The sequence below is a fragment of the Sugiyamaella lignohabitans genome, chromosome A (assembly GCF_001640025.1).
Source record: "Sugiyamaella lignohabitans strain CBS 10342 chromosome A, complete sequence".
Taxonomy (NCBI): domain Eukaryota; kingdom Fungi; phylum Ascomycota; class Dipodascomycetes; order Dipodascales; family Trichomonascaceae; genus Sugiyamaella; species Sugiyamaella lignohabitans.
In genome coordinates this window covers 1,453,208-1,473,504 of record NC_031672.1, presented here as the reverse complement: position 1 = coordinate 1,473,504, position 20,297 = coordinate 1,453,208, and the positions used below count along the sequence as shown (strand labels likewise).

Below are 20,297 nucleotides of genomic sequence, written 5' to 3'. Positions count from 1 at the left end.
TCCACTCACAAAGCTCTCAATCCGCCATCCAACCCCAATCCAACCCCACTCTCCAACTTCAACCCCCTCTCCCTTCTCTCCCTTCTCTCCCCTCTCTCCTGTAGAGCACCCTCCTCTCTCTCGCGCTCCAGTCCCGACGGGCCAACCGGCTCCGCCCCTCCAAACTCTAATCCCCTGGGGGCGAGCACTGCCTCCGGCGACTGGGGCTCCGCCCCAGACCCTGGTAGCTCCTGCTTCGCAGGAGATCAGGGACCGTCAGCGCCCTCCTCGAGCGCAGCGAGAGGAGCCACCCGGGTCTGGGGCGGAGCCCCAGCCGCCGGAGGCAGTGACCCACCCCCTGAATCACATGCCTCACCCTGCATCAGCCGCCTGACGCAGGTGGCTATATAAGAGGTGCTCAGCCCTACTGTTGATGCGGTCACGGTTCATTGTTAGCGACACTGACTTTCCGCTGGGTTGCTATTCGGTGAGTCAATTGTTTCGTTTTTTGTGTGTTTTTGTGCTGGTTAGACCGACTGGCTTTTTTGGATTGTTTGTTCACGGGTTTTTTGGTACTGCAATTGCGATTACACGATTCGCCGCTGCTGGCTTTGTTTGAACGAGGCCTTCCTTCAGCGTGGATATCGCGAGATTCATCTGTCTTTTCAGGTGGTTTTTGACTTTTGAAATTAAAATTATTATTCTTTCTCTTTCTTGGTAGTACAGTAGTGTACTGTGCTTGTACTGTAATTGGGTTATTGTTTTTGTGAGTGGTTCAAGTGAGAATGAGTTCGATTCAAAGCTTCCTCGGAAAGGTGACGGGCCAGCCGTCGTCGTACTCCAAGAAACACAATTATACGTTTGGAAAAGTGCTGGGAGCAGGTACTTTCGGCGTTGTGCGGGTCGCAAGAATAAGTGGGTCGAAAGACGAGGTGGCTGTCAAGATTATTCTCAAGAAAGCGTTGAAGGGTAATGAAGAGATGGTTCTTGAGGAGATTAAGATGCTGCAGAAACTGCATCATGCTCATATTGTTGAGTTCAAGGACTGGTTTGAAAGCAGAGACAAGTTCTATATTGTGACTCAGCTGGCTACTGGTGGTGAACTTTTTGACCGAATCATTGATCGTGGCAGGTTCACTGAAGAAGACGCTTCAAAGTGTATAAGAGACATTGTCGACGCAGTAGCGTATATCCATGGTCAAGACATTGTCCATCGGGATCTCAAACCCGAGAATTTGTTGTATGTGACTAAAGAGAAAGACAGTGATCTTGTTCTGGCTGATTTCGGTATTGCCAAGTTAGTGACTTCACCGGATGAGAAACTGACAACCATGGCCGGTTCGTTTGGATACGCTGCTCCAGAGATCTTTTTAGGAACTGGGCATGGCAAACCGTGTGATATCTGGTCATTGGGTGTTATTTCGTATACAGTATTGTCGGGATACTCACCGTTTCGAGCCGAGACGGTTGACGAGTTCCTGGAAGAAGTGGACGAGAACTACCAAGTGGTGTTCCATACCCGATACTGGAAACATGTTTCTACCGCCGCCAAAGAACTGATTTCAAGAATGATGCAAGTGAATCCCGATAAACGGCCCACTGCCGACGAACTGTTACGAGACCCCTGGATCACCGGAGAGGCTGCCGAAGACACGCACGATTTGTTACCCACGATCCGCACCGGATTCAATGCCCGCACCAAATTCCGACTGGCAATCGAGGCCGTCAAACTGGCCAACCGAATCAAAGCTCTCGAAATGGGCGACGAGGGCAAAGAAGAAGAAGCAGACCCCGACAGCCGCGAGGGTCCCTTACAATACTTCCACCACTCGGCCACCACGGGCTCGACCTCTTCGTCCTCCTCATCCACCACCCAAACAAGCACACACCCGGGCACATCTACCAAAAACGCCGGAGCCAAACTCCACGAAATTGTGCTCGCGGCCCAACGGGCCAAAGAAATCCAGCAGCAGGATCAGCAGCCTGCCTCTTCCACCGGCGAAAACAAGCCTGTCTAACACCTCCTGTAATCTGAATATTCTACGAACCTGTGGCCTGCCTCCGGCGGCTGGGGCTCTGCCCCAGACCCCGTGGCTCCTGCTTCGCAGGAGAGTGCTGGGACCGTCGACGCCCGACTCGAGCGAAGCGAGAGGAGCAACCAGGGTCTGGGGCGGAGCCCCAGCCGCCGGAGGCACACACCCACCACCCGTACTTAAAAAGAAAAAGAGATTAATTGAGAGCCGGTCGGTGTTTGACGAACGATTCGAGGTCGTCGCGCGTGGCCACGCCGAGCACGAACTTGCGGGTGTCGTCGGTGATGACCGCAAACTCTTCGCCGCGTGCAAAGAACCGTTCAAGGTCTTCCAGAGGTGTGTCCGGGGTGATTTTCTCGAAACTGCGGCCTTTGGATTTCGATTTGTCGAACCGGATGTAATAATCGGCGACTTTCTTCTTCTCGGACCCGGCTGTTTGAGGCGCTTTTCCAGCCTCGTTTTCCAGCAGCTCGGCGGTTAAATACCCCAACAACCGTTTCGTTTTCGGCGACACAACCGGCAGGTACGAATACGACCGTTCATACGACAAATCCAGAGCCTCGCTCAGCAGCATATTCGGGTCAATGGTCAGGGCTGGCGGCCGGTCCAGATCCTCGACTGTGGCCTGTTTTTCCTGTTAGTGGCTGGTGTTTCGGGTGAAGGGTCTGCCTCCGGCGGCTGGGGCTCCGCCCCAGACCCTGGTTGCTCCTCTCGCTTCGCTCGAGTCGGGCGTCGACGGTCCCAGCAGTCTCCTGCGAAGCAGGAGCTACGGGGTCTGGGGCAGAGCCCCAGCCGCCGGAGGCACGTCAGGCACCCCAGTTTTCTGGCCCGTGGGTGGGGATAGCACTTACGCCGCGGTAGTCTCGCGTGGTTTGTGACATGGCGTGGTATTTAGGGTGTTGTGGGAGAGATCAGGTGGTGAGACTGGCGGTCGGTGAGTCTCGTTCTTCGCTGGAAAATATCAGGGTCCAAGTCTCATATCGGTTTTGGGATGTTACCCTAACCCTGTAGTACCCCAGGACGTTTACAGGGGGTCGAAAAATGGGGAAATTTGTGATTTGGGGGTTTTTGAGAGTGGTTACGGGGTGAACCTGAGGTGCTGAGAATGAAAATGAGGTTCTTTTGGTTTAATTACTTGTTTTGAGCCTGAAATTGCCAAGTGAGTTTGCCCATAGTAATTATCAGATCCCCGATATAGGAATATTTCAGTGATTCCTGTGGAGTCAGATGCTGTGAAGAGAGTACTTCACGAAGTTGAAGCTGGTAGGATTTCTGATGCTGTTGATTTGCATTTTGTTAGGTCAGCGATAATTGACTGGATCTGACCTTTTTCTTTAAGTTTTTTTGGACTTTTTTTGGGGTTCTGGAGAAACAGCTGAAAACGGAAGATTGTGGCCATGTCATTTTATGGCGAACAGGACAAGCCAAAAGGCAAATGGGACCGAGAAGAGTACGCACGAAGGGGTAGAGAGAGGGAGCAGGCCGAGTATGAACGACGTCAAAGACACGGTCGTGAGCCGACTCCTGAGAATGCAAAAGAAGCGACCCATCGAGCTCAGCGTGTGGATATTTATGAAGGATTGAATCAAGTGACGCTGGTGCCAGCAGGAGCGGCCACCGGTAAACGAGGCAAAGGAGCCGGGTTCTACTGTGAAGCATGTGATCTGACATTCAAAGATTCGATCCAGTACCTTGATCATATCAATTCGAAGCAGCATTTGTATGCCACTGGCCAAGTCGAGTGCACCCGACGAGCTACACTCGAAGAAGTCCGCAACCGGTTGGACTACCTTCGAGCCCTGAAAAAACAGCAAAGCCAGAACCTGGAGTACGATATCACTAAACAAATCGAACTCCGCAAACAACTCGAGCAACAGGAACTCGAACAAAAACGCAAAAAACGAGCCGAACGCAAAGCCAAGTCCAAATCCTCTGTAGCCCCTGCTCCAGTCACGGACATGTCACAACTCATGGGGTTCTCTGGATTCGGGTCGTCGAAACGGTAGCTGGGGGTCGGGGTATGCCTCCGGCGGCCGGGCTCTGCCCGGACCCGTAGTTGCTCGCTTCGCGAGCAAGCGTTGCGGGGTGCCATGGTGGTTCTTGGGGCCTGCGGTGAGTTTTCAGGAAACAAGATTATTTATTCGCTTATTTATTTACTGTTGGTTTGTTTTATAAATACAGGCTGGTTCATAAGATTTTTGATCTCGGTTGCTAGAATGGTCTCCAGCAGCTAACAGACAGCCCGACGCCCGACTCGAGCGAACCGGGAGGAGCCCCAGCGGCCGGAGTCTGAGTCCCACTCCGGAGTGAAGGAGTCGAGGGTGTATTACAGCTTTGGAAAGCAAACTGGTGGTAGAAATCGGGATGCTACATTGAAGTAGAACCCCAGCTTCGAACTGAAGTTAATCTAGATCTGGAGGTTAGAAGTGAGGATAACGATTCGAGCGAAGCTGAAGAGGAGCTACGAACTGAAATTAAGTTAGTATTACAGTTGTAGATGAAGAGTTTACTGTGAGCCGGGAGAAGATTAAGTTGAGCGAAGAGTCGACCTATTTCTCGCTGCCATTTTAAATTGATTTAAGCCATATAAAGCATACAGGTTGTAATAGTTTTTATAGTGACTGTGAGGAGGATATGGTAAAGATCGTGATTTTCCAGAAGCAGAAGCTAATTTGGATCAAGAATTACAGTCGTGGATAAGCTTAGAGAATATGTCCCGTGGACGCCCGATTCAAGAGCGAAGAGAGAGGAGCCATGAAGTGAAGGTAATCAAGTAATAGAGTCACGGGTGAAGAGATTATAGCAAGTCTGGAGAAAACTGAGTCGAGGAAAGAGGTGACTATATCTACAATTGCCAGTACCATTTTATGATGAGTAAAGCGTTATAAAGCATACTGGTTGTAACAGTTCTTACAGCCAAGGATATCGTACAAATCGTGATTCCACAAAAGCAGGACCCCACTCGCGAAGTGAAGTAAGCTGAGATTGGAGGATTGGAGTTGCGGATGAAGAGTATATAGCTAACATGGCCCGTGGACGCCCGACTCGAGCGAAGCGAGAGGAGCAACCAGGGTCTGGGGCGGAGCCCCAGCCGCCGGAGGCAGGACCCAATACGAAGTGAAGATAATCTAAATTAGAGTATTACAGTTGTGGATGAACAGTCTACGAGCATGGTCCGTAGACGCCCGACTCGAGCGAAGCGAGAGGAGCAAGGGGGTCTGGGGCAGAGCCCCAGCCGCCGGAGGCATGTCCAGAACCCCGTTATTTTGAGGGGAGGATGCCACGCTCCTTGAAAGCGGCTTGGACTTCGGCGTAGACAGCGTCGGGGGCGTTGTTACAGGAGACAGAGACCACTTTGCCGACCTTGGAGAAGTAGTCGACAACGGGCATACTAGTGTCGATAAAGGTGCGGAATCGCTTGCGGATACTTTCGATGTTGTCGTCGGTTCTACCACTGCTTTCACCTCTCTTGAGAAGTCGTTTAAGCATGACGTCTTCAGGACATTCAAAGAAAAGCACAAACTTACTCACAGCCACATCCTCCTCAAATTTAATGGCTTGATCCATCTTACGAGGGAACCCGTCAATCAAAAACCTCTTAACACCGTCTTTAGCAATTCGTTCGCGCATAGCCTGTTGCAACAGAGCCAAAGTGATTTCCATAGGAACAATAGTTCCTTCCTTGATATAATTAGCGATCAATTGACCATATTTCGAATCAGGACGAGCTTGCTCGGCACGAAGCAGATCGCCAGCAGACAAATGAGCGAATCCATAGTCACGAACAATATTGGCACATTGAGTACCTTTACCAGCACCAGGACCGCCAAGAACAAACACTACAGCCACATCATCATCACCGGCAAAAGCGGTCTTCTTGTGTTTAAGTTTGTTCTTCGCCTTCTCGGCCTCATACTCTTCATTCGTGATGAAAGTCTTGGGCAGTTTCTTCTCGGTCTTGTTAATAGTATACAAGAAAGCTCCAGTACCAATAAGAGCAATGAGGATAAAGTAACGCAGTTTGGGGGCCTGTTGACGGGCCTGAGGACCCGACGAGTACATTCTAACGGAAGAATTCCAAGACTTCGACGACACAACTCGCGAGTTCAATTGACCCAATTGACCGGCCACTCTGGTCTGTCTAAGCAAAGAACTGGACAATCCACGACCAGAAAGTCCTCGACTAAACAGAGAAACCCTCGCGGTCCGAGCACCCGAGCGACCCAACAAACCCGCGAATCTTCCAGCAGCGAACATTTTTTTCCGTTTTTCCTTCTTTCTTTTGTCTAATACCCCTGGATTCTAAATATTTTTCACACCCAGAAAATCAATCAATTCAATTGCAATAAACCAAATGCGAAAAATTCCAAAATTCCAAAAAAAATCTAAAATTCAGAACCGGACAAGGCCTTTTATAATTTCGACGAAGCCAACCGAACCGAAACCCGCAAATCAAACAAAAAACCGATTTCGCCTTTCTTTTGCAACTGCAACTTTAAAACGCCCACGAAACTCGACCCTCTCCCTCATCAGCACCTGCCCCTTCTCCTGCCGCTTCCTCGAAACCGATGCTCGCGTCTCCCACTCACGTGCCTCCTCCCATTCTCCCAACCGTGCATCCCCGACATTCACCGAGGAGCGGGTCTGCCTCCGGCGGCTGGGGCTCTGCCCCAGACCCCGTGGCTCCTCTCGCTTCGCTCGAGTCGTTTCTCGGGGGGTTCCGACCATTTAATCTCCTGCGAAGCAGGAGCAACCAGGGTCTGGGGCGGAGCCCCAGCCGCCGGAGGCACACCCCCGGACCCTGACCAGCCGCACGGGTACCCCTGAACCCTAAACACCGGATGGAGATCAGAAAATTTCAGTTTCAAGAGTGTACTTCACGAGAAAGTCAGTTGAGAATACCAGGTGCAACAGTGGAGAAAACATGTCGTTAGTGAACCTGGCACATTTTTGCTCGCATTTACAGAACGTGAGCCGGGTCAGCCGGCCGCTGACGTCAGTGCCTATGACCAAATTGCATCTCCAGGTGGCGCTGGGACTGTATAAACAGGGGTTTATCTCGTCGGTGCAGCGAGGCGACCTCCAAAGTCCTGATAAAGAATACACACCAACCACATACGATAACATTGCCACGCGCCGGCTGTGGCTGGGCCTGAAATACCACAACCTCCGACCGGTGCTGAATCAGATGCATCTCGTCAGCCATCCCAATCGCCGGGTGTACGCCGAGCCCAAAGACATCGACGGCCTGATCCAGGGCAGACCGTTCCGGACCGTCAAACCTCTCAAACTGGGAGAAGTGCTCTTCGTGCGTCTGAAAGACGGCCAGGTCATCGAAATCCAGGAGGCCGCCAAAAAACGGGTCGGCGGTGAACTCCTCTGCCGGGCCTCCTAATCTCTCTTGTAAATATTTTTTAATGCATTGAACCTAATTTATGGACGGATGGGGTGCTGCCTCCGGCAGCTGGGGCTCCGCCCCAGACCCTGGTTGCTCCTCTCGCTTCGCTCGAGTCGGGCGTGGGGCCAACTCAAGGGTCGGGGATCTAGTGCTGAGTGAGGGTTTAACCGCGCCCGACTCGAGCGAAGCGAGAGGAGCAACCAGGGTCTGGGGCGGAGCCCCAGCCGCCGGAGGCAGACCCTCCCCGGGTGTGTGTGTCTGTGGGAAATAATAAATAAAAAGTAAGAGAGAAAGAGTGGGGGTGGTTAGAGCACGAACTGGGGCCCGACCCCGAGATTGCGCCATCCGCGCATGTCCACTTGCCAGCCCCGCCATTGCTCCATTTGCTTGCGGATATCGGAGATTTTGGACGCTTCGCCAGAGAGATCGAGGTCGACGAATGAAGTCGCGCGTGGTCGGCCGGTGTGGTCGACGTTGCTGGTCCGGTTACTGCCAATGGGGATATGTGGAGGTGAGTGGAGCAGGTCGCGGTCGTTCTCGGCCAGCTGGTTAAGAAGACTGTTGTTCTTAGTTTGGAGAGTGGAGATCGTCTTTTCAAGAGATTCTATTTTAGAAGTGAGTCTGCTGTTTTCGTTTTTCAGCTCTTGAACTTGTTGTTGCAATTCCAAGACTGTCTGACTGTTGTCGTTAGCAGTCGCTGCAGCTGCAGCTGGTGTCTCAGTCAATGCTGGCTCTTGCTGAAGAGCTTCAGGTTTCTCGTTCTCTGCTATTTCAGCTGAATTTTCAATTGGCTCTTCAATTGACTTTTCAACTGGCTTTTCAATCTTTTCACTGCTTGTCTGTTCAACAGGTTCTGGAGCGGGCTCGTCTTTGGCCTCTTCTTTCACCTCCTCTTTTGGCTCTTCGTTGACCTCTTCTTTCACTTCCTCTTCTGGCTCTTTGACTTTTTCTTTGGTTTCTTCTTTGACCTCTTCTTTGGGTTCTTTTTTCAGTACCTCGTCTGGCTCTTCCCTGACTTCTTCTTTGGGTTCCTCTGCTGGTTCCTCCTTGGGCTCATCCGTCGCTTCGTCCTTGGTTTCTATTTCACCATCGGGCTTCGATTCGACTTCTGGAGTCTGTCTTTCGGAGTCTGCCAAATTCTCGTCTTCAGGAACCTCATCTTTAGCAGCAGCACCTGCCTCAGCAGCTGTCGTGGCATCTTCGTCAGGACTGGCTTTGTCGTCGTTACCAGCACTTTTTGCGCTCTTTTTCTTGCTCTTGGCTTTCTTCTTCTGCTGTTTCTTTAGCTCCTCAAACTACAATCCTTGTTAGTCTCCAATTGAATCCCAACTGACCTTCCATCCTCCACCCTCTCCACTCTTCACCAGCCACGCTCTCAGATCTGAGCCATCTCCAATTGTGTCACACCCACCTTTTTCTTGGCAGCAGCGAGCTTCTCAGCCTTATCAGCGGCCTCCTGCGAATCGATTTCACTCATATCTCAAAAAAAACTTCAGTTTCTCACCGGGTCCTGGTACGACTCCTTGGTACGTATCAGTCTCAACCGACCGATCGCAGTCTGTCGCATCTGGTAATTACAGGGATGGTTTAGGGTTCACATCTCTCAGGGTCGGGGTCTGCCTCCGGCGGCTGGGGCTCCGCCCCAGACCCTGGTTGCTCCTGCTTCGCAGGAGACTGACCGGGACCCCGGTAAAAAACGACTCGAGCGAAGCGAGAGGAGCCACGGGGTCTGGGGCAGAGCCCCAGCCGCCGGAGGCCGACCCCAGAACACGTACGGCGCTAGCAGCGGTCCAGCGGTGATCTGTGATGATTCGCGGATGCATGAATTTTAAGGATATAAGAGGAAGATGCAGGTTTCTTTGGTGTTCTGTGGTGCTGTGTGCTCTGCTTGAAGCTGACGCTGTCGGTATTGGTTTTTATTACAGTTGGTCTGTCCTGCGAATCTTGCTTTGTCTTTTACTGGTTTTTTTTGAACTTTTGTTTGTTGAAGTTGATTTTTGTCGATATTCAAAATGACCAGAGGTAATCAGAGGGAAAAGGCTCGTGAAAAGAACATGAAGAAACTGGCTCAAGAGAAGAAGAAACAGGAGGGCGATCCCAGAAAACGTCTCGAGGCCCAGGCTGATATCATGAGAGCCAAACAGGCTGCCGGTAAGTTTGTCTGCTTGGGGGATGACGAGGGTGAAGGGTGGGGGATGTGCCTCCGGCGGCTGGGGCTCTGCCCCAGACCCCGTGGCTCCTCTCGCTTCGCTCGAGTCGTTGCGTCGGGTACCTGGAGGTCTTGGGTTTGGAGGAGGATAGTTCTGATTTGTTAGGTTCCTGGGGAAAAGCTCGGATTTGTGAGAGACAGGTGGATTTGTGTTCTGCCTGGCTGATCTTGTTTGGGTACTGATTTCGGTCTTATTTGTATTTTTGGGACGTTAACTAACGATAATAGCTATGGAGAGAAAGGCTGCTGAGGCCGCTGCTGGCAAGAAATAATCTGATATGGATTTAAAGGTTTATGGACTTGGCTGCTTCTTACATGGCTATACGTCGATCTGTCGTTTTCATTTATTAATTTTTTTTTTCCTTTCTGATTTTAATGTTTGATTTCGTCATAAATAGTAATAGCCTGTTTAATAGATTCTTATAGTTGTTCAATACCTGCTGTTAGTTAGTATATGTATATAGTAAATTATTTCAATATCAAATTGATAGATTCACTCTGCACGGTGTGAATCTGCAACTTGAGAGATGCAAGGACAGCACCGAACTAAATGGGCAATAGAGGACCATAATGGCTCTTCGTAATGTTGGATCGTTATCTGATTCGTTCATAATTGGATTGAGACGCAAAAAAAGAGTTCGGATGCGTTAACCCGGAATCGAACCGGGGGCTCATCGATGGCAACGATGAATTTTACCACTAAACCATTAACGCTTTTCATGTCTCATGAAGAGTTTTTCCGGAGCCGGTTCGGTGGCTAACATCTCCTGAGAGACTAAAAAAAGCCAGATACCATGGCCAAGTATGTGTCAATATTCATATTTTTGAGCCTTTATCTTCCTGGTACGGTTACTATTAATCTATTGGCTCTTTAAAATGAATATGGTTCATTTCTTTAATGTATGTATCGATTCCATTCGAAAAGACGCAAGCAGAATGACCCAAACGAGTTTCACAAGCTGTCGATAAGCATCTCCATATTTATCTGATACTCATTCTGTTTGTGATAACTCTACCACTTTGAAAGGCATTTTTAGCTGAACTATTCTGCTTTTTATAGTGGCATTTTCCAGCTGGCAGGGAGCTCGTGAAGCCCCCCAGTTCACGCCTTAATATTGGCATTTCCAGCTGGCAGTATGGATCCAGGACAAATATCCAGACTACTATTTCCAGCTGATTGTGCAGAGGATCTGGCATGGAGGAAGTTGACTCGACATGGGCTTGTCCGACTAATATCTGATCGTGCAGAGGATCTGGCATGGATGTTGTTGACTCGACATGGGCTTGCCAGACTAATATCTCCAGATGGTCGAATTCATTCAGTATTCCCTTTGGGATCAGACTCTCGATATCTTAACAAATCGCTGAATTCCTCTGGGAAAGGAAAATCAAAATAAATAAAAATAAAAAATAAAAAAGCTCCCAAATCGTAGCTTTATGCAAGACCCCAGGTTTAGACTCGGTTCACTCTTATCTTGCAGGACCTTGCATTTGACACAACAGATAGTTTGATTATTTGAGACTATGCCCCGAAAGGAATTCTATCCACTTTTATTAGCCATTGAAGATGCATTACAAGTAAATAACTCTTTTTATTTTGTATCCAAAGAATTCTTTAAGAAGTTCCATTCGTGTCGCATATGGCTGGTGGTCTACTTTATTGTTTTGAAGGTTGAGTATGCTGGTTTGAGAACATGAACTCAGTTAATACATCACTACAGGTGATAACTAGTTAGTTTAACTCCAGAAAAAAAAGAGAATCAATTCCAATTAGGCTTCAATGCGTTAACCCGGAATCGAACCGGGGGCTCATCGATGGCAACGATGAATTTTACCACTAAACCATTAACGCTTTTCTTTTTCCGGTTTAAAGAATTCCATATGGGTTGCTAACTAATAAATTATTTTGAAAAAATAGAAGAAGCTAAACTCTTAGAAAATATTAATATCATCTAATTATGGCTCTAAATTTCCTTTTTCTTTTTTTGTTTTAGAAACCTCCGAAGTTTATATGTGTGTGTCCAAATTCGAGAATGCCTATTAGACATGAGCTTCATAAGAAAAGGTGAACTAAGCAGCAAGTTGGTTCAGTTAAGAACGGGTATGGGTGCAATGGGCTCGTTCTTTCAGAGATTTCGAATCAGTAATCGTAGATATGATTGCCGATGTGGAGTTGAAGAAACGGTGGGCATATCCTCCAAGACTGTCCACTTACTGAACAGCATCGACCTCCCGTGAGCTGGATCTACCATCTCTTCTTGACACTCGAAAGGGTCTCAAAGCGGTCACCTCCTTCCTTAAGGCGAATCCGTCACTTTTAAGCTAAGGTAGCACGTTCTCTGAGGAGAATTAGCTAGCAGGGGTTTTCCCCTGACCACTGGGGTAAATACTAAGGTTACTCAAAGGTGGTCAGGTTTTCCATTGCTCGGAAAGGGAGGTTCTGGGGAATCCGGCCTATCTAGCGCACATGTTGAAACTAACACGAAGGTATAGCCTGTAGGAGGCCAATAGTAGAACAGTCCTACTATCATTACGAGAGTATAGTACTATTTTTAATGTTGTTGTATAATTGTGTTAGGACTTTAATATTGATTATTATTATTATTATTATACTATTAAGATTTCATCTTTCAATGGGGACACCGGTGGCTGAAGCCTGAAATATCCAAAACATAACTGTAAATCAAGTAAGTGCGACAGTATTGACTTTGTTTTAAAAAATCTGAATTCCTTGAAGAATAAAACTTTGGAGAAAGACAACTTACACAATAAAATTCAGGTATTACCCGGATGGAAGATGTTGCGGTAAAAAAATCTATAATGCCGGGTAACAGTAAAGTACGGAGAGCAAGAAACTTTGTAGGAATATTGGAAACAAAAGTTTATACCATTCAACACACTACAGCTCTAACTTCCGGGTAACTAGTAGACTTTTTTCAAAAATTATCATTCTTTCCGAAAAAGAATTAATCGATTGTTTAAAAATTGAGTCTAAGAGTTATTAAATGGGAGCTTGAAAATGACCAAGAATTAAAAAATATACCACTAATCTGGCGGCAGTTATAAAGCTGTCAGTAAGCAAAACCTGGAATATATATTGCATTGGCGATCGATCGAGTAATTCCAGGGGCACAATAAAAACTCTACAGAATGGGTCGTGGAATGACTTTTTAGAAGACAATCTCAATTTCATTTCCTAGGCATAGTCTCGTTAAATTTCGCTGTTATTGAGAGCACTCTGAAGTGTACCCAGTGGAATTCTGAATTCTGCTTCTTCTGTATTGAAGATTCTATGCAGGTGAGAAGGAAGTCAAATGTATAAGGCTGCTGTTGAGATGAATTGAAGAAATATCAATAAATAAACAAAAAGACTAGCGAGAATAGCAAAATAAAAAGAATTTGTCAGTTTAACTGACTCCGTTGCGTTAACCCGGAATCGAACCGGGGGCTCATCGATGGCAACGATGAATTTTACCACTAAACCATTAACGCATCTTGTTGATCTGCGAAGTACGAGGGCCGTGCGATGCCGGTTCAACAATTCCACTGATTTTGGATTTAGATGCCCATATCTTGATAAAATATTCAGAATAACAGCTCATTCCTGGGAAAAATATTCGATGTAGAGTTATTAGATTGGATATCTAAGTTGGTAACTAGTTTCGTCTTCACCACCCATCACTATATGGTCACTGTTAAGGAAACACATTATCGTGGTGAAATCATATATCTTTACTACTTAATTATCTTCTGACGGCAAAATATATCAAACTTCACAGTAAATCCACTGAGGCTCACCACGGAACGACTCGAGCGCAGCGAGAGGAGCAGTGGGGTCTGGGGCAAAGCCCCAGCCGCCAAAGACACGACCTACACAGCAGCCTATACCTCTTGCAAAGGCAATCTCACGCCCAACTCCAGCTCATGGCGTCGACCCCAGAAGTAAATAGCGGTGATGAGCGAAGTGATTGGAAGGGCAACACCGAACTCATCAATATACCAAGCAGTGTGTCCCGTGTTGGCCGTCAATGGGGTCAAGAAGACCTGCATGTATAGGTTCTGGCTAGCATGGAGAATGGCACCAGTCCAAAGACTACCAGATTTCAGGCGAATCCACCCGAAGATTACAGAGAGAGAGGTGACATAGACAGTGAAGCATATCAGCTGGTACCAGACTGGTGCAGTGGAGCTATAGAAATCGCTAGTCAAAATCAATGGATAGTGCCATACCGACCAAACCAAACCCACAAAAATCGAGGAGGCCGTGAAGCTGTATGATTTCACCAGTTCGGGGAGTAAGAAACCTCTCCAACCAATTTCTTCACCAAGAGCCGAAGAAATCGCTGGAAACATTCCAAAGGTACCCTCGAGTAGAACATAAATGATAGTCGACGCCAGTGGGGATAACCCAAGACCCAAACGAATAGCAAACTCGTCCATAGTCAGGCGATTAGGGAATTTACCTTTGCCAATAGTCCATACACCAATATAGGAAAGTAGAGTATAGGCAATTGGCAAGAGCCAACTCAACAAAACATAGTAATTGGTAGGCCAATTCCATCTAAGAGAAGCAATGGGTCTTTTATTGTATAACAAAGTGAGGAATGCCGCGAGTCCTGGACACCACATGAGCATTTCTGAATAAAGACTAAAACCAAGAGAGCCATATTTATTTGAGATAGCAGTCAACACCCATGGTACAGAGCTGAAAATGAATGTAGTCAGAATGAATAGTCCCACAGTGGGGCTCAAAGACCTAAAGTCATTTGAATACCCAGTTAAACTGAAACGAGCCATGATTCAGCAAAATGTTAAAAAAATCAATTGCAACAAAGAAACGGAAATCGACCGAGCGACTAGCTTGCCCCCTTTTATATGGCTTTAGTGGGCACTGAACGCCACTTGATGCCGCTTGCTATTGGAACTAGGAAGATCACATGCAGGGGCCAAGATCTTGAAGTGGGGAAAAGGAGTCCGATAATACTAAGATATTAAGGTTCCTGCGCACAATTGCTAATTGGATAGCAACAACTGCGAACCATTAATGGTAAAGGCAGCCAAAACTAGATATGATGCAAACTGATCATCTCAGCAACCTAAAAGAAACCTTAAAAGTTCATGAAAATTCAAAAAATATGCGTTAACACGGAATCGAACCGGGGGCTCATCGATGGCAACGATGAATTTTACCACTAAACCATTAACGCTTTCTTGTGGGAGCATCGCTGCTGCTTTGTCCTTCAGAGAATGGACTGATGGTTTATTTTGGTGTGAATTTGTACCCTAACCCCTGATAATAGGAGGATTTTGCCTGGCAGAGCCCAATTTAAAGCAATAATACTCCGGTGAGTATCATTTTAGAGAAAGGATACATCCCTGCTATTGCCCTGGCTCATATATCACACAAAACAGATCATTAGAAGCGAGAATGTAGGAGCTTCGAATCAGAAGAGAGAATAAATTACAAACTAAGAAGTTTAACAGTACAATAAATATATAGAAACAGTGCCAATCAGAACTCAAAAGTAATCCAACCAGGCCAAGCTAGCTCATCTCGAGCCATGCTACGAATTCGTTCTAGAAGAAACTTTTCGACCTTTCCAACGTTGCGTAGTACAGGGCCATTTGTGTGCTGGTCCCCTATCTCGGACTCGATATGAATATCTCGAATTATATCTATCTTTTCATGTCTTAACAGTCTCATAGTATCTTCAGTATCATCATTATCTTCAATGTCGCAGATGAAGGAAAAATGAATTCGGTTTGACACATAAGCCAATACTGCCAAGGTATGAATTTCCAAGCCGGTTATGGTTATTTTAACAGGCAACGAGACGAAGCTCGGTGATGGATAGTTTAATAAGAGCGTTGCAGTTATACCTAGCTGCATATTGCCTTTATACAGAATTTCAAGAAAGAATTGGATATCATTATCGCGTGGCGAAGGGTTTACAGATGGCTCAGGCTGACATGTAGAACTTCCATCCATTGATAAAGGTGTTCCCAACCGAGGACCATTTCGCTGATTTGAGCTTGGTGATTGATTCTGACCGTCAGAAAAGGCTCTAGATGTATCACCTAAAGGAATCTGACGACTGGGGATAGATATGTCGGGAGATGCACTGGTTCGAATAGGGCTAGTAGCACCTCTATTAGGCGATAGTAAAACTTCAGGGATAGGAGAACGAATTCCTGATCCATACAAGTGCCCTGGACCAGGTGTGTACAAGGGGGAACGCATATTAGAAAGCAAATTGGATGAGAGTGCGGGATGAAAGTAATTCATATTGGCCATAAATGGGTCATGCAAGTGCTGTTGTTGGTCGACGTCTCTTGAGAAAGACGGTCTTCGAGAGGGATCAGGTAACTCTTCATCTGTATGATATGACGGTAAGGAAGATATTGAAGGAGATACATTTCTCAGATCCTCTACCGACCTGGTATTTTCACGTCTCGAGCTTCGCCGACTCCTTCTACCATGAAAATGCAAGCTATCCAGTTCCTCGGTAGTATCAATTGCATCTTCCGAGGGCCAAGATGTATCAAAATCGCTATTGTCCGAGTCTCCGTCTTCTTCGTCCCCACTTCCATCTGAATAGAATTCCGGAAATGGATCTGAAATATGTTTTATAGTGACTTCAGGAACCGCATCGCCGAATTTGAACGACGTAACTGACACCGATTCTATGTACGGTGGCAATGTCAGAGATTCAAATTGAGAATCCAGGAACGATCTTATTTTCTCAGAGAGCTCGGCCTCATCTTCTAATAACCGATTCCAGTCTATTTCAATGGACATGATCCTAGTTATCGCGCACGATAGTAGCAGGGAAATGTTCAATAAGACGAGATGATGCGGTGATCGCTTCACCAGTGCGGCGGGTGTGGCTCAGAAAACCAGGGGTACTTTGTCTCACAAATCCATGGTAAATGGTCGTTTTCCAAGGTAAAAACCTGGTTATCCATTATCAGTTTTTATCGAACTACTGTTCTAACAACTCTGTTCAGTATCCAGTAAAAAGGGAAAGTTCATCAGGGAAAGCTCATTAGTCGGCACCAACTAAATTTGGATGAAGGGACATTAATCCCGCACGTCCTACCAGACGGCTCTGAACTTTAGGACGCCAACCAACATCCGATAATTCTGCATCCGTCAAACCAGTACTCCACGGTCAGGATAACTCCTGCGAAGCAGGAGCAACGGGGTCTGGGGCAGCGCCCCAGCCGCCGGAGGCACGTCAGCCAAGATCCGCCCTCTTCTGTCTACAGCCGAAGAAGCTTAAAAGCACGATAATCACAGAAAGTCCATATGATTCGGAACATGAGATCTCTAAATATAGAGCGAGATTTGGCGGGGGTTGCTATTTAATAAACTATCCGAGAAATGCGGGGGCAGTCATCTGCCCTGCCGAGAATCCTGTGGTTTGCTACTTCTCCACTTTCTGCAACGTTACGTTACAAATGTGCTCACAAATGCCTTTGAATCCGTGAAATTAAATTAGACTTTATTAGGTTTTTGGAAGGATGCCCATTTTGCGACTTTTTGTATCTCCGGAGAACCGTTAATTATTCCCTGTAGCAGCCGAGCGGGAATTATACGAGACATCGATGATGATCAGGACTGTAAAAGCTGCTTTGATTTACGTTCCCAGATACCAAGTGAGGACAGGGCGCTAGGTTATCTCAACAGAATGCTCCCCACATCGCAGATCGCTGCCAGGGCAGACTATAATGCAGGGAACTGATGCTACAATGCTATGCAACGGATGCGGTAAATGATGGATTTAGCCTGGCATCTGAGACGTCATGGCGCAGAAGATTGGTAGATCCTTACATGGCCGGAGATGTCTCTTAAATATGATTTGTGATCGCTAGGACCGATCAACTCGATCTTCGACAATTTTCAGTTGAGCAAGAAGATCCCAACCGATCATCTGATGTATCCACGGCATCACCTTAATTTAGAATTTTTCACAATCGTATACTTAAAATAACAGCTTTTAAGAGCTGTGTCGTTTTGAGAAAATGTATATAAGAAGCGATTCTTCCTGCTTATTTGTCTGTCATTATTCATAGCCAGATCTCTCATCACAGTTTACAATATCCCAAATTACTCATCATCGATAAAAAAATGTTTAGTCAAATTGCGTCTTCAGTTCTGTTCCTCTCAACATTGACCTCTGCCTTGCCAGTCATGAAACGGGCTCCTGTGGAGTTTAATAATTTCCAGCTCAAGGTATACAGTGCAGACCCTGCTGTTGACGGATTATTTGTGACTCCTTATCACGAAGGTGCTGGTTTCAACACAGCCTTTGCGATCAGTTCTAGTACCTCAACATACAATTTGACTGGAGGTGCCCTTCTAGCTAATATCCCTGGCACTCTGGTGTACAATGGAGAAGTGATCCCAACCAACGAAGAGGCTACCCTGAATTCACTTCAATTTAATATTGATGCAGGTGCTACCGGCTTCTCATTCGATGAATCAGGCTTCCTTCAGTATAACCAGAGCCACCACTGGCTCTCGTGCCACAATATTGGTGACCCATACAACTACCCCGAAGCATCCATCGCATTCCAAGTAGGCTCTATTCCAGGAAACTGTGAAGCTGCTTTTATTGTCAAGGTATAATAGCGATTGACTAATTTATACGTTCATTTATACACTCATTTGTTGGCAAATTTATTCTCATGTTATCAGGTCACCAAGTTAGCAGGCCATCCAGTTACTAGAGTACCAGGTTAGCAGATTACCAAATCACTATTTTACTAAATTACTAAATTACTAAATTATTATGATACTATAATATAAATATTATTTTACTACAATGCAGATTAAAAGAATTAAATAAATTATTACCGATATTAGTTATTCTCTCACTCATTACCACACCGTGTGAGATACCTGATATTCACACTCTCTAACTGGTGAGTGTGAACCATTGTTCTTCATTCTTCGTTCTTCGTTCTTCGTCATGCCTTTTGTTCTCCAGTTTCCTCTTCGTCGATAACTTGCAATAGAGACAAACTGTATCTCCCCTCAGAAGAAGATCTATACCCAGAATTAGTCTGATCGTTATCGAAAACACTGGCTAAAGCAGAACGGCCCGTAAAAAAGGATTTTTCCGAGACAGGAGAACTCAATTCACTCGAACTTCCATGGTGTAATTCGGGTCTGATCATATCTAGGGTGAATCTACTGCGATTAACAGCAGCACCATGACTCAACTCAACCACACCAGGACGGCCCATTTCCTGACGAATCCGCATATAATTGTCCTTCTCGGACCTCAAACGTTCAGGGTCCTCTATCAATTCCGTCAGCGTTCGAGCTTTCGATCTAACTAAACAACCGTTAGTTCCAACTTCCTACCACCACCACAATCACCAAAAACCACACCACGTCCCCAAACAACTCCTGCGAAGCAGGAGCCACGGGGTCTGGGGCGGAGCCCCAGCCGCCGGAGGCAAAGCCCCCAAAACACATACTTTGAGCACCCTGGTCGATATTGCGTTTATCGGCATAGCGAAACTCCCGCAGAGTTTTGATCTGGTACACATGGTCACGTAGCCATTGAATGACCACATCTGATCCCTCGTACACGAAATAAAGTAGCATGGACAGCGCCTTCATGATATGGCGCCAACGTTTGTCCTTATCATTGAGCCGTTTCTGGAGAACATTTAAGATCTCATACACATATTTACTATACCCCCGTTAGTCGCTCGTACTACCCCAATAATGATGTGATCTGAAAAAAACAAAAAATACTCACTCGTGAAATGTCAATAAAGCGATTTCATGCTGTTCTTTCGAACTGGGACCCCATAACTCGTTATTGGTAGCTGGAAACACGGTTAGCTGACGACTCCGGCGGTTCCGGCCCAAAAACCCCGTTACTTACCATTGCGGACCTGGATCTCTACAGGAGAATAACCATGAGAAAAGTTCTTAAGAGACCTGACAATCTGCCGTTTAGACATTTCGGCTCCAATACAAAAAAAAAGCTCACCGGCCCGTCGGCCAGCAGCGAAAAATCTAAGGAGGCCGATGTGCGAACTTCGCCAAGGTCCAGTCGGAACTTCTGCAAGCCGAGATCACAAAAAAATTTCAGAACCAAATAACAAAAATCAAATGCCAGCACTGACTCCTGTCAATCAACAGAAGTAATTTCAAACAAAGCACATCCGACCACGCCAGAACTGAAAAATCTAATCCGAAATCCCGTCCTCCAGAAACCTTTGTTTACAATTTGAAACTCTCTCTCTCAAAACCCACCCGTCCATGCAGCCCTTTTCATTGTCTGATCGGCATGCAACCCCCGTTTCCCTATTGGGCCCGGATTAAGGGGCAGACCTAATTGTCCCTGCATACCCAGCCCGTGCCCTAACCCGCAACGGCCCTGCTTCTCAGGGGGTGGATCTGCCTCCGGTGGGTGGGGTTCCTGCTTCGCAGGTGGGTTCTGGGGGGCTGGTGCTGCCTCCGGCGGCTGGGGCTCCGCCCCAGACCCTGGTTGCTCCTGCTTCGCAGGAGATTCGGGTGGGGTGAATACTCTATTTAATGAGAAATATCCAACTTCAAAATGGGTTGTGTTAATATATCTGATCTAACTTTCCTCTATTTTTGTTTTGCATAGCTGAATAATCGCATTCTAGGCCTCATTAGCAAGATCGTTAT

At 46.8% G+C, this 20,297-nt stretch overlaps 7 protein-coding genes and 4 non-coding genes across 11 annotated transcripts; 3 read left to right on the top strand and 8 right to left on the bottom strand.

The window, feature by feature from the left end:
- Window positions 1-764: 764 nt before the first annotated feature.
- On the top strand, window positions 765-1,997 carry CMK2 (calmodulin-dependent protein kinase CMK2; the record flags this gene model as incomplete). Its single annotated transcript, XM_018881702.1, has 1 exon — window positions 765-1,997. One exon carries the CDS (start codon window positions 765-767, stop codon window positions 1,995-1,997), a length of 1,233 nt encoding a protein of 410 aa, XP_018734691.1.
- A 1,412-nt stretch (window positions 1,998-3,409) lies between these two features.
- On the top strand, window positions 3,410-4,018 carry SNU23 (Snu23p; the record flags this gene model as incomplete). The annotated part of the gene is made up of 1 exon (XM_018881691.1): window positions 3,410-4,018. The coding sequence occupies one exon, from the start codon at window positions 3,410-3,412 to the stop codon at window positions 4,016-4,018; it is 609 nt and encodes a 202-aa protein (XP_018734690.1).
- Window positions 4,019-5,273: 1,255 nt separating this feature from the next.
- Window positions 5,274-6,269, bottom strand: URA6 (bifunctional uridylate/adenylate kinase; the record flags this gene model as incomplete). The annotated part of the gene is made up of 1 exon (XM_018881682.1): window positions 5,274-6,269. One exon carries the CDS (start codon window positions 6,267-6,269, stop codon window positions 5,274-5,276), a length of 996 nt encoding a protein of 331 aa, XP_018734689.1.
- A 1,446-nt stretch (window positions 6,270-7,715) lies between these two features.
- AWJ20_459 (uncharacterized protein) lies at window positions 7,716-9,233 on the bottom strand (the record flags this gene model as incomplete). Its single annotated transcript, XM_018881670.1, has 2 exons — window positions 7,716-8,696; window positions 9,090-9,233. The coding sequence occupies 2 exons, from the start codon at window positions 9,231-9,233 to the stop codon at window positions 7,716-7,718; spliced, it is 1,125 nt and encodes a 374-aa protein (XP_018734688.1).
- Window positions 9,234-10,262: 1,029 nt separating this feature from the next.
- On the bottom strand, window positions 10,263-10,333 carry AWJ20_458 (the record flags this gene model as incomplete). Its single annotated transcript has 1 exon — window positions 10,263-10,333. It is a non-coding gene; the product is annotated as a tRNA-Gly (tRNA).
- A 1,067-nt stretch (window positions 10,334-11,400) lies between these two features.
- AWJ20_457 lies at window positions 11,401-11,471 on the bottom strand (the record flags this gene model as incomplete). Its single annotated transcript has 1 exon — window positions 11,401-11,471. It is a non-coding gene; the product is annotated as a tRNA-Gly (tRNA).
- A 1,569-nt stretch (window positions 11,472-13,040) lies between these two features.
- AWJ20_456 lies at window positions 13,041-13,111 on the bottom strand (the record flags this gene model as incomplete). The annotated part of the gene is made up of 1 exon: window positions 13,041-13,111. It is a non-coding gene; the product is annotated as a tRNA-Gly (tRNA).
- A 390-nt stretch (window positions 13,112-13,501) lies between these two features.
- On the bottom strand, window positions 13,502-14,416 carry AWJ20_455 (uncharacterized protein; the record flags this gene model as incomplete). The annotated part of the gene is made up of 1 exon (XM_018881630.1): window positions 13,502-14,416. The coding sequence occupies one exon, from the start codon at window positions 14,414-14,416 to the stop codon at window positions 13,502-13,504; it is 915 nt and encodes a 304-aa protein (XP_018734687.1).
- A 339-nt stretch (window positions 14,417-14,755) lies between these two features.
- Window positions 14,756-14,826, bottom strand: AWJ20_454 (the record flags this gene model as incomplete). The annotated part of the gene is made up of 1 exon: window positions 14,756-14,826. It is a non-coding gene; the product is annotated as a tRNA-Gly (tRNA).
- A 305-nt stretch (window positions 14,827-15,131) lies between these two features.
- On the bottom strand, window positions 15,132-16,418 carry MDM12 (ERMES complex subunit MDM12; the record flags this gene model as incomplete). Its single annotated transcript, XM_018881609.1, has 1 exon — window positions 15,132-16,418. The coding sequence occupies one exon, from the start codon at window positions 16,416-16,418 to the stop codon at window positions 15,132-15,134; it is 1,287 nt and encodes a 428-aa protein (XP_018734686.1).
- A 1,332-nt stretch (window positions 16,419-17,750) lies between these two features.
- On the top strand, window positions 17,751-18,251 carry AWJ20_452 (uncharacterized protein; the record flags this gene model as incomplete). Its single annotated transcript, XM_018881598.1, has 1 exon — window positions 17,751-18,251. The coding sequence occupies one exon, from the start codon at window positions 17,751-17,753 to the stop codon at window positions 18,249-18,251; it is 501 nt and encodes a 166-aa protein (XP_018734685.1).
- Window positions 18,252-20,297: the final 2,046 nt, after the last annotated feature.